The sequence below is a fragment of the Microtus oregoni genome, unplaced genomic scaffold (assembly GCF_018167655.1).
Source record: "Microtus oregoni isolate MIOR12 unplaced genomic scaffold, Mior012 000008F_ref0000371, whole genome shotgun sequence".
Classification (NCBI taxonomy): domain Eukaryota; kingdom Metazoa; phylum Chordata; class Mammalia; order Rodentia; family Cricetidae; genus Microtus; species Microtus oregoni.
The window spans coordinates 22,903,653-22,916,261 of record NW_024543067.1 but is presented as its reverse complement, the minus strand read 5'-3'; the positions used below and the strand labels follow the sequence as shown (position 1 = coordinate 22,916,261).

At 36.9% G+C, this 12,609-nt stretch overlaps 1 protein-coding gene across 12 annotated transcripts in view; it reads left to right on the top strand.

Moving 5' to 3' along the window:
- The window catches only part of Gria4 (glutamate ionotropic receptor AMPA type subunit 4), a 359,432-nt gene that overhangs the window by 260,221 nt on the left and 86,602 nt on the right, over positions 1–12,609 (top strand). For all 12 annotated transcript variants that reach the window (XR_005974752.1, XM_041657390.1, XM_041657392.1 and 9 more), the window contains exon 6: positions 12,133–12,186. Coding sequence is in view for 11 of the 12 variants with exons in the window: in XM_041657390.1 (XP_041513324.1) it covers positions 12,133–12,186 (54 nt within the window). In the remaining variant the exon portion in view is untranslated. The remainder of the gene's footprint in view (positions 1–12,132; positions 12,187–12,609) is intronic.

The following is a 12,609-nucleotide window of genomic DNA, read 5'->3' as shown; positions in this document are numbered from 1 at the left end:
CACAGACAGAATATTGTATACATAATAAATAAATAAATAAATAAATAAATATTTTTTTTAAAAAAGAGAAACTTGATCATCTATCATTCCTACTCTTTTTTGCTAAAGTGTAGTTGATTTCTTTCCTATCAGGGCTACATATGTGGACTTGTGACTATGGTAGACATCGTATAAATTCTGTTCATAAAGGCCCACTGACCTGTAAGGAGATGTCTTCCTGCTTGTGTGATAATGATTGTTTTCTCCTGATGGAGGAGAGTCATCTGTCTATTGGTTAATAAAGAAACTGCCTTGGCCCTTTAATAGGACAGAAAATTAGGTAGGCGGAGTAGACAGAACAGAATGCTGGGAGAAAGAAGCTGAGTCAGGCAGTCGCCTTGATTCTCCAACGGATGTAGGCTAGAATCCTTCCTGGTAAGACATCATCTCGTGGTACTACACAAATTATTAGAAATTGGTTAATCGAGATGTGAGAATTAGCCAATAAGAGGCTACAGATAATGGGCCAGGCAGTGTTTAAAAGAATACAGTTTCTGTGTATTATTTTGGGGCATAAGCTAGCCATGTAGGGGCCAGGGCAGCCGAAACGCAGCCCACCACTCCACTCACTACATCTTCCTGCAAGAAACACTATGTCTGATGGGAAACAAGATTATTTCCTATTATCTGCTTTTCATAGTTCTAAAAAGAATCACTTGTAAGATGTCTTGTTTTAATTCTGTATTTTGCTTAGCACTGAGGCTTGAATCCAGGCTGTTTCTGAGTGTGTTTGGCAGGCTCTCGTATCACTGAGCTGCTTCTCCACTCTTGATTTCACTCTCAATTCTATCTTAACAGGAGAGAGCCAAATGCTACTAAGAATGCATGCAGTGCCCCATGTTTCAACAATAATCCTTGTTCATTAATTAAATAAACAACAGAAAATATTTCAGAAACTAAACTAAAGCGTTCTGTAAAAAGTAATCACTGAAAATTGACTAGAGAATGTGAAAGGAGGGATGGGGCATGCTTGATAATTGATACAAAAATCATAGCCACACAAAAGAAATAAGCTCTAGCTCTCTGTCACACAGAAGGATGACTAGAGTTGATGGTATGTGTTGTATATTGTGAAATAGATAGGACACAAAAAGAGCCTATCCTGTTTGGGGAGTCTCTTGAACGCGTCCCTGAGCTGGCGATCTTATTAGATGATCTATGGCTTTTGAAAAAAATACTGTCAGTCCAAATGATATAGCTTCATATGTATCTTATAGATGATAGGTAGTTGATAGATACATGATAGATAGGTAGATAGACAGACAGACAGACAGATAGATAGATAGATAGATAGATAGATGATAGATATGCATGTTTGTGTGTTCATATATATGTGTACATACATATGTATGTATAAATAACTTAAGTTAAATATGAAATAATATAATTCCTTGAGACTTTTTTGAATCTCCTTACAGTAATTCATGCTCCTCCTACCCTCTCCTTCTGTATTGACCTCTTTCATTTATCACCAATTAAAGCTCCCTCTCCATTTTTCCTAATTTTTATCATTTCTGTCTTTACATCACTTGTATTCTTCCGGTCTCCTTTCCTAGTCCCTATGCCCCATCTCGTGGAATGGATTTTGAATGTCTCCTCACAAAGAAATGAGAATGATAGTGATTGTGGATATTCTAAATAGCCAGAGTTTATCAACACACAATATAAATGTCCTTGAATACCACTATTCAATTATGTATGCTTATGACATCAATAAAAGTTGTTTTAATAAAAATTTTAAAGTAGAAAAGAAAAACAAATACTAAATAGGCTTGATTAAAAGAATGTCTTTGAAAGGTTGCCCTCTTTTAGGAGACTCACACAATGGAAATTAAAGGAACATCTTCTGAAATTTCTATAAAAACCAGCAGACCTTGTGATGGCTTGTTTTTATGTAATTGCTTCTTCCACATTTTCATTTGTATCAGTTTGCAATCCCCTAGTGAAAATAGATCACATTATCATTTCAAAATATATTTATGGGTGATGGGATGTAAGGAACATTTTCTCTTCTGCACTCATGTCCCAAACTTTTAATGGCATGAACTAATTTGTGCTTATAAATGTATTTGCAATTTAAAATGATAGTTAGACATAGATTCTAAACATTTCTAAACATGAGCATCAGAATTGTAAAGGAAGCCTAGGCTTGACATATCTCTGTGCTGACACAAATCTCTGAGATCCAGTCTGCCTCAGCAGCTGAGCTGAGCCAGGAGCCAGTCAGTCAGATCCTTCCAGGAGGGTGCAGCACCAAACTGTGAACAGTTAAGCTGCTTTGTCCATTACTTTGGCTCTGATCCATATATGCCATCTGACCAGGTTGAACTTCCAGAGAGCTTTGAAACTTGTTCTAGTTCCTCACAACAGCCTGATTCTAGACTTTTAAGTGGAAAGCAAATTAAGAGCTTTAAGTTTGCTGTAATTTTGTCTTTTGGACAAGAACAAATCTGTGAAAAACAATTAGTTTAAGCTATTGTCAACTCCTGTTCTAAATGAAGTAACAGAAAAATTATGTATTTACATAACACTGACTATGCCACTTAAGGCACTAGGAATATAACAAAACATTAAATTGAGCTCATTGCCACTTACTTGAACCAGCTCCAATCAAATAAATTGAATTGTTTTTCTTTTCTGAATTCAAAGAATACATTGATCCACAAAAGTAAAACAAACAAAAAAAAAAAACAGGGATAAGAAAAAAACAAATCCTAGAACCAACCAAAAATTGGACGGGTTCTCAGTAAGGAACACATGCTGTTCTTACACAGGACCCAGGTCCACTTCCCTGCACAGTCAATAAAGCTAGACTTGATAAATTGTCTTCATATCAATCTAGGTGTTTATCCTAGAAGCCTTTTATATTATTTTCATACACATTTGTTGTTTTATAACCCCAAACACTATACTAGTGCAACACTGAAGTGTCCAACTGCCACCCCATGCCCTTCTTTAACCCTGTGGTCAAAAATGAACAAACAAAACCATGGAATTTGATCTTAACTATATTTTAGACATTAAAATCTGTCTCTGATGGGGATGGAAAGACAGTTCAACTATTAAAAGTACTGGCTGCTCTTGCAGAGGACCAGAGTTCAGTTCCCTGCACCCACATGGTGGCTCACAACTGTCTATTGTTCCAGGTCAATGGGATCTTGTAGCAGACTTTCTTTCGGCCACTGACCAGTTCCTAAATCATGACATGGAGACTTAGAATTAGTTTTGAATGCTTGGACTTATCTTATGTTCATTTCTTGATAGCTCTTATAACTTAACCTATTTCTCTTCATCTACAATTTTCCTCTGGGCTTTTTACCTTTCTTTCCCTCTGTATGCCCTATTCCATCTAGTTGGCTGGTGCCTGCATGGCTGGCAAGCCCTGGGCATCTCCCTTTCTCCCTTGTTCTTCCCTCTCTCTTCTCTTTCTTTTCTCCCATTTATTCTGTCTGGCTGCCAGCCCTGCCTATTCGTGCCTAACTATCAGCTATGATTAGACCAATCAGGTACCTTAGACAGGAAAGGTAAAACAAATTCAACATATCTTTACATAATTAAACAGATGCAACATAAATGAATATAACACATCTTTGCCTAGTTAAAATAATATTCCACAACAAAATCTGATAACCTCTTTTTGTCTCAATAGGGATCCAGACACAGACAATTGTAAACAAAGACTAAAAAGAGTAAATTATTTATTTTTTAGTTAAAAAAAGTCTCATCAAACTCATACTGCAGTCTCAGTAATCACCTGACATTCTCCTCCATGGAATGTCCAGAGAACTATGGTTAGAACTGTATTCTGACTGTTCCTGAAACCCTTTTATCAGGATGCTCAACTCTGACACTTGGGATCAGACAAAGCAGATTATATTAAAGATATATTAAAAGAATGTGTTTTCATTCTTTCACAGATCGTTAAAAATGTTTCAAGGATATTTTTGTTATGTTTTTCTTTGTTTATTAGAAAATGCAAAGTTTACTGCTTAACTTTTCTCTTCCTCTCTTTACGTAAAGTAAGCTGCATTGAGATGATCTCAAAACACCCTGCTTTCTCTAAATAAATATAATTAACAAAATTGTTCAGGTCATGTGTTTGATAGGAAAGCACTACGTAAATTTACACACTGAGTACAGACTAAACCAAGAACAGAGTAGAACCTCATAGCCTTTCCTCTATATTTATTAATTCTACAAGTATCTGTTGAATGATCTCTTTCTCTGTCTCTCCGTCAGTCTCTCTCTCTTATGTATTGGTGTGTGTGTGTGTGTGTGTGTGTGTGTGTGTGTACAGGACCCGAAGTGCCAAGTAATATAGATATATTTTCTATTAAGGTTGGTAATTTTATGTATTTAACTAAATATCTTTTATATTTAATGTTTTGTGGGTGGAAGGTGGGTGGGTGTGCCAGCTTGTGCAACATGATACACAGGTCAGAGGACAGTTTCCAGTATGTGGGTCCTGGGCATTAGACTCTGGTTGTCACACTTGGTGGTAAGAATCTTTACCTGATGAGCCATCTAGCTAACCTACTTCTGGGTTTGTCTGGGGTTTTTGTTTGTTTCTTTGTTTTATATGTATAAATACACCAACTCCTGCATTCACCTGTGGAAGACAGAGATCAGCACCAATGTCTTCCTTGATCAAACTTCCTTGATCTCACTGGCCAACAAGCTGTGGAAACTTCTGTGTCTCTGTGGACCCTGATACCCAGCATTGGTGTGACAGGTCCCTGCCCCTGCACCTGGTTTGTATATGGGTGTTCAGGACATAACTCATGTCTTCCTTGTGCTTGCTCAGCAAGCACATGATCAACTGAATTGTCTCCTCAGCATTCTAGATAAATAACTTTTAATCAAAACCATTTGCTAAACAAGAGGCTCGCCCAGATAGACCCTATCTCCCCTTAAAGGAAATGAATAAGATTCTATGAAGAACTTCCAGGGAGAGAAAATTAACTTATACACAGTTTTGCCCTTCCTTCCCTATCTTCCCTTCTTTCCTTCCTTCCTTTCCTTCCTTCCCTATCTTTCCTTCTTTCCTTCCTTTCTTTCCTTCCTTCCCTATCTTCCCTTCTTCCCTTCTTTCCTTTTCTTCTTTTCTTTCCCTTACTCCTCTTCCTTCCTTTCCTTTTCTTCCTTCCCTATCTTCCCTTCTTCCCTTTTTTCTTTTCTCCCTTTCCCATCTTCCCTTCCTTCCCTAACTTCCCTTCCTTCTTTTCCTTTCCTTCTTTCCCCATTTTCCCTTCCTTTCTTTCCTTTCCTTCCTTCTCTATTTTCCCTTCCTTTCTTTTCTATCTTCCTTTCATCCCCTTCCTTCCCCTCCTTCCTTTCCTTTTCTTTCTACCCTACCTTTTCTTCCTCCTTTCCTTGCTTTCTTTCCCTTCCTTCCCTAACTTCCCTTCCTTCCTTCCTTCTTTTCCTTCCCTCCCTCCTCTTCCTTTCTTTCCTTTCCTTTCTTCCCTATCTTCCCTTCCTTCCCTTTCTTCCTTATCTTCCCTTCCTGACAAGAATTATTCCAAGTTAGAAATGTCTATAATCTTGATGTCATCTCCAAGAAAAAAAAGAAAATTCAAAACACATACATAATACAGAAATATATATGTTCTGTTAAAAGAGTGGTCCAGGACTCATATTCTCCACTTCCCCCTAGAGCTCTTCTCATGCATCACAGCCTCATTTTTCTTTGTCTGGGTACTTTATTTTCTTCTATTTCTATAGTCTATGCCATGACTTAAAATCTTAGTATGTCCTAAAGAGGTTGTAGTTTCAACTGCCTGTATTTGTGTGTTAATGAAACTAAAGTAAATCAAAGCTGTGTTTTTTTAGTAAAATGTTTTGAAGCATCTTGAGAATCAACACCCAAGGATATTTAGGGAAATATTAGCAAGTTCTCACGGTATTTTCTAGTGTGCAGCACCAGTACAGTCTCAGCACACAGACAGTGAGGGGTTTACCGTTTCTCCATGCCACTGACTTTTCTGAAAGAGGGTGACATCTGAGGGAGGACTTCCCTCCTAATTTATAAGATCACATTAAAGGACAAACCAGAATCATTCAAATTTAAGTAGGCAATCATGTGTCTTTACCTGACACAGCAGTCAGAGCAGCACACTGATAGTTTGAGGTAATGTACAGACCCTTCATAGAATCACTTCTGGGTGCTTTATTAACAATCACTACTTAAAGACTTACATAAAGTTTGACTGTGAGGACAAATCTTTACTCACTTTATGAATTAAAATGAATATACTAACTTTAACTTTTTAATATAATATTTTTATTCATTTAGTACTTCAGTCATGCATACAATGAATTTTGATCATATGCTGCCACCCTCCTTCCTGACTGCTCACAGATCCATGTAGCAGGCTTTCTTTTGGCTACCAAACAGTTCCCAAATTATGACAAAAAGACTTGTTATTAATTATGAATGTTAGGCTTTATCTTAGCTCTTTTTTATAGATAATGTTTCCCATTATCTATGTTTTACCTTGCTGCTTTTTTCCCTTTCTTTCATTCTGTATATCTTACTTTCTTGTTTCTTCCATATCTCACTGTCTGATGGCTACCTGGCTTCTGGCCGTGGGCTTCTCCTTTATTCTCCCTCATTTTCTCTTTTGTCTTATTCTCCTCCCAAATTTAGATTACTGTTTTTATTTAATTCTCTCTACCCGCCAACCCTACCTATCCTTCCTCTACCTAGCTACTGGCCATTAAGCTTTTTATTTGACCAATCTTGTGCCTTAGGCAAGCAAAATAAAACGACAGCCATCTTTACAGAATTAAACAAATGCAGCATAAACAAAAGCGACACACCTTTACACGACTAAACAAATGAAGCCCACATCTTTGCCAGTTAAAGTAATAGTCCACAACAGATCCATCTCCCTCCCCAAACACCCTAAGTTTCTTGTCCTTTAAAAAAAATAACTCACCAAGTCCAGTGTGTGCTTATCATACACTCATGGATATAGGGCCCTCCACTGAAGCTTCATCCACTTACCAAAGACTTGACCTGTTCAGGAGCTCTTAACTGCAAATAACCCCTCAGCTGGAGTGGGGGCCTGTGAGCTTCTGCCTCCTCCATTCTAGATAGCTGACTGGCTTGATCTTGTCCAGGTTTTTTTGTCAGAAACCACAGATGCTGAGTTCTTTAGTACAGCAGCCCTATCTTGTCCAGAAGGCACTGTGTCAGTCTGGTCCTCCCTACATTCTGGTTCTTATAATCATCCTGCCCCCTCTTTAGGAATGGTACCTTAGCCTGTGGGGGAGAAGCTAAGATACAAATATCCCATTTGTGTGTGAAATTCTCTGAATTTCAGGAAGTTTTAAGTTTCTGCATTAACTGATGTCCACTTGCACAAACCTCTCAGGTGAGGTCTGAGTCATAAAGAAGGAATTAGAAGTTATATTAATGACAATTTGCTCATAACAATTTCAGACAGAAACATGATGACATGACTTATTTATATGCATATTCATGTTTTTACAACTAAATTATTTGACCAGCATCATTAATATTTCCAAAGAAGTAAGTGTTTGCTAAAACAGAAGCAAGAAAGAGCAATTTCATGGTTCAAATTCGTCATCTCTCTTAAGCATATGTTACTGAAAAGGCAAACTCCTGTGACAGTGACAGTCAATATAGCTGGTGCATCCTTCCTAATCTGTTTTTCAGAACTCAAAGCAGACACTTCATAAGTAGTATTTATGTAATCATATCACCTATTAAATTTCAGGGGACCCTACTACTTTACCACTACTTCTCCTTGTCATTATTTTTAAACAAAATATTCTTTACTTCAGTGGTAAAACCCCAAGTTTGACATTGTCCATTTGATACAGTCCTTTAAAATTTTAAGTAACAAAGTTTAGAGTGTGTTTGTATAGGCACTATTCCGGTTTTTTGGAGTATGAGCTGTACTTTTTTCATGAAAAAATTTCTATCTTGGGTACATTCTTGTTAACATGTTTGCCCCATGTAGGGAAGGGATGAAGAGGCTTCCCTATAGTGTGTGCAGTGTGTCTGCTTTGTCAAGGAAAAGGACTTGGCTCAGAAAATGTTGTGATCTCTCTATAACATCTTTAGGCAGGTATCTTCAGACAGCTGCTCTCTACAGCCCTCTCTTCCCTAAAGTCAGTGCTCACCACACTCTGCGAGATAAGATTTCCTTCCTTTCTGTTTCTTGTGGTCTGATGAGTCTTCAACTTTTAAAAGTACACAGCATATGGTTGGAGTTCTTTGCTAACAATCTAGAATTTACTGTTTTTCTATGGAGTGACCAGGACCAAGTTTCTAGTGGCTCTGCATGCTGTATCAGTAATATATTTATGTCTTAAATGGATGTTTTTGAATACTGGCAGGGTTCTGACTGCAATAACAAGGAAATCACAGCCTGACTGTATAAGAATGCAAAGGCAGTGTTGGTCTGAGACTTAAAGGGAGTTCAAAGAGGCTTGTATAACCGTAGCAGAGGAAGACATAGTGAACCAGAAAGAGATATAGAATTGGTTGTTGATGGCCGCAGAGCCAGCTGAGGCCTAGAGGCAGGAATCTGTTAAGCAGACTCTGTTCAAGTGCATGAACTTTCCCACCTAAGTGCCTGTTAACCAGTATTCCTTATTGATGCCTTTGGCCCTGACTATAACTGAGATTTCCAGAATATTAAATCATCTTGTCTTTCTCAGCCCATGTTCAATCACTCAATCTTACCCAATGTGACAACTCAGTAAATGTCCCCTGCGCTGGTTGGTCCTTTGTGAACTTGACATTAGCTACAGTTGTCAGTTGAGAAAATAACTTGTCAGATTGGCCTGTAGAAAATCTGTTGGGCAATTTCTTTATGTTTTCATTGTCTTTATTGAGCTGTACATTTTTCTCTGCTTCCCTCCCTTTATCCTCTCTCCTGGGACCCCCCCATGCTTTCAATTTACTCAGGAGACTTTGTCTTTTTCTCTTTCCAATTTAGATCCATGTATGTCTCTCTTAGGGTCCTTTTGTTGTCTAGGTTCTCTGGGGCTGTGGATTGTAGGGAGGCTGGTTTTTCTTTATTGTATGTCTAAAAGCTGCTTATAAGTGACTACATATTATATTTGTCTTTATATGTCTGGATTACCTCACTCAATGTGTTTTATTTTCCTAGTTCTATCCTTTTGCTAGGAAATTTCAAGATGTCATTATTTTTTACCACTGAGTAGTACTCCATTGTGTAAATTTACCTCTTTTTCTTTATTCATTCTTAGCTTGAGGGGCATCTAGGTTGTTTCAGGGTTCTGGCTATTATGAATAATACTTCTATGAACATAGTTGAGCACATGTTCTTGTGGTATGGGTGAGATTCCTTTGGGTATTTACCTAAAAGTGGTATTGCTGGGTCTTGGGGTACCGTGTTTCCTAATTTTCTGAGAAATTATCATACTGATTTCCAAGGTGACATTTTCACTCCCACCAGCAATGGAGGAGTGCTCCACTTGCCCCTCATCCTTTCCAGCATAAGTTGTCATCAGTGTTTTTGATATTGGCCGTTCTGACAAGTGTAAGGTGGAATCTCAGAATTGTTTTGATTTGTAGTTCTCTGATGGCAAAGGATGTTGCGCATTTCCCTTGGTGTCTTTCAACCATTTGAAATTCATCTGTTGAGAGTTTCTTGTTTAGGTCTGTACCCAATTTTTTTATTGGATTATTTGTTCTTTTTCATGTCAAGTTTTTGAGTTCTTTTTATATTATGAAGATCAGTCCTCTGTCTGATATGCAGTTGGTGAAGATTTGACTGCAGCATTTTCTTTATTAATAGTTGATGTGGGAATATATAGGCCATTGGTGGTGGTGTCATCCTTGGTCAGGTGGCCCTGAGTTATGTAAGAAAGCTGGTTGAGCAAATCATGGAAAGAAAACCAGTTATATAAGTAACCAATGTTCTGGCACATACTCTGCTTCAGTTCCTATCTCAAGGTTCCTGCTTTGAGTTACTGTTTTGGCTTCCTTGATGCTACATTGTAACCTCTAAATCACCCCAACTTGCTTTTGATTTTAACTAGGATATCCTCTTGCTGACTTTTCTTTATAATTCTGCCAGTGTATTGTTTTTCTTTGCCTTTGTGGCAAGCTTTTCAGGAAATTTGAATTGATGAATAAGTTATAGGGTAGATACATTGAACAGATTTGAAATGTACAAATTATATATAAAACGTCATACATTTATAGCTGTACATAAAGAAAACCTTCAGTGGATAAGAACAAAAGATGACTATGATAAAGAGAGGTAAGATATGAGGTTGATATGGATGGAATTCAGTGCTCACCCAGACAGAGGAACTTTATGATCAGTCATCACAAGTGTAAGCACAGATCCTATGTAAAGTCAGAACACTGTCAACAACACAGTCAACATGGAGTACAAAAATATGTGCCAACTACTCAAGGCATACACTGAGTAGTTTGTCTTGGCCTGGGCTTAGTATGTTAATGGAGCCATCTTGCCTAAGAGTTATCACAGCCTTAATCATGAAGATTAAATTTTGAATTTGTACCACACATAGTTTTTTGAAAATCTAGAATCTGAGAAAAATGTATAAGCGGCCACATGCAAATGCATACTCTTTTGGGGAGAGGGGTGATATCTTAAGGGATATTGCCTGAAAATTTTTCAAAATTGAAGATCAGTCCTCATAGTCAGAAAGATTGAACCTTGTCCCTAGTCCCTGTTTTTAATTTATTATCTGCAAATATGCCTAGGCCTAAAATTTAAGAGGGGACAGATGAAATTTCTTTAGGTAGAAAGGGTCCAGACAGAGAAAATGTGAAGTTCTTGTATAAAAAGCACTTTGGATACTGCATAAAGAGCTGATACCTTCGTCACATCATAAGGGTTCAGAGGAGAGTTCAGGAGTCTGTGTTCAGGATGTAAAATAAATAAATAAATAAGTTTAATTAATAATAAAAGTAACAGATGCCCCTCTGAACAGAGTAGAAGTTAAATACATCTCTTAAATAAATCAAGAGGCTAAATATTATGTGTTTCCTAACAGACAAGCAGAGTAAGTTGAGGTTTAAGTGTAGAAATATGCATTGAATCCACTGGTTTAAATTTTGTGGTAGGGGTTAGAAGCAATTGGTCAATGAATTACCTCCACTTAATCTTTTTCTTTAGAAATTTGTTGCCTTTATAAGAATGCATATATTTCTTAAAAATAAAACAAATAAAAATATTTTTTAAAAAGAGTTTCAGAGTCATCTTTCTAAGAACAGAACCCTGAAACCAGCACTGAGTTTGTCCCTGACTAACACAAGCGCCTTGCTAGTAATCATCTCCACCTGCTTTCTCTGATGCTCACTGAAATTTGTCTGTTGCCACCTAAGAAGGAGATGTAGCAGTTCCCTCTGCTTGTTGATACATGTGTAATCATAAAATTCCATTAATTGATATTCCTGTGTTTTATTTCACCTCTTTGATATTTCTTCTCAAAGAGTAAATTCTATGAACCAGAATTATTCTGTTTCTTTTCTAATAATGTAGTCTCCTCTTAGGAAATTATAATATTCTACCTTTTCCCAAAGGGTAGGAAAAAATATTTGTGATTAATAAAGTATAAATGAACTAACATAATAGTTTTACTTTAGCCTATATTTTAATGTGGTCTGTGAGTTCACTTGATTAGTGTTCCACTTGTGTAAGTCAAATGAAGTTGTTTTCCATCACATTTCTATAGAAAACTATGCTGCAGTAGTTAATTAATTTTTATTTTGTGCCTGCATGGCAAACATGTGGATGTCAGACGCTAACTTGTGCTGTTGTTTCTCTCCTTCCACAAAGTATGCCCGGGGAATCAAATTCAATTAGTCAGGCTTGGTAGTAAACACTTTTACCAGGGATCCATCTCAACAGTCCTAGTTAAATTTGTATTTATTAAGAAATTCATGCATGACTGGAATGTGTTTAGATCAAATTCATACTCATTCTCACACTCCCTCCCCTCCAAATCATCTGATACTGACATCACCCTTCCCACCTTCATGTGCTCTTTTAATGTGTTAACTAGTGTGTTAGTAAAGTTGAACTGATTTTCTCTCATTCCTTGTATTAATAGATTGTGAGTGTTGGGAAGCATGTCAAAGGCTACCATTATATCATCGCAAATTTGGTAAGAAATCTTGTTTTTCCACATTTATACTATGAATTGAAGTATTCAGAATTGTGTCTTAAAATAATGCTCTAATCAATGGTTAGACTATTCACTGTACTTCAAGCTGAGTTATTACAATAATCACCATATTTTAATAATCTAAATGATTCAAAATAATAATCATGTTTTAATTCAGTATGCACCTGATGCAGATTTTATTGGATCTGCCAGGGAAACATTTAAAAGTAACTATAATGTTGGCTTTACCATGATATCACTTGTCAAATTAAATACTGGCTTTTTCACTGTCTAAATGATAAACGCTAGTCTACAGATGCATATATTTTCAATTTTCATAAATACAAGCTATAATGACTAATTACCCAAATTGAACGGAAATAATATGTTTTTAAACTGCATCAGTCTTTCAACTCACATAGA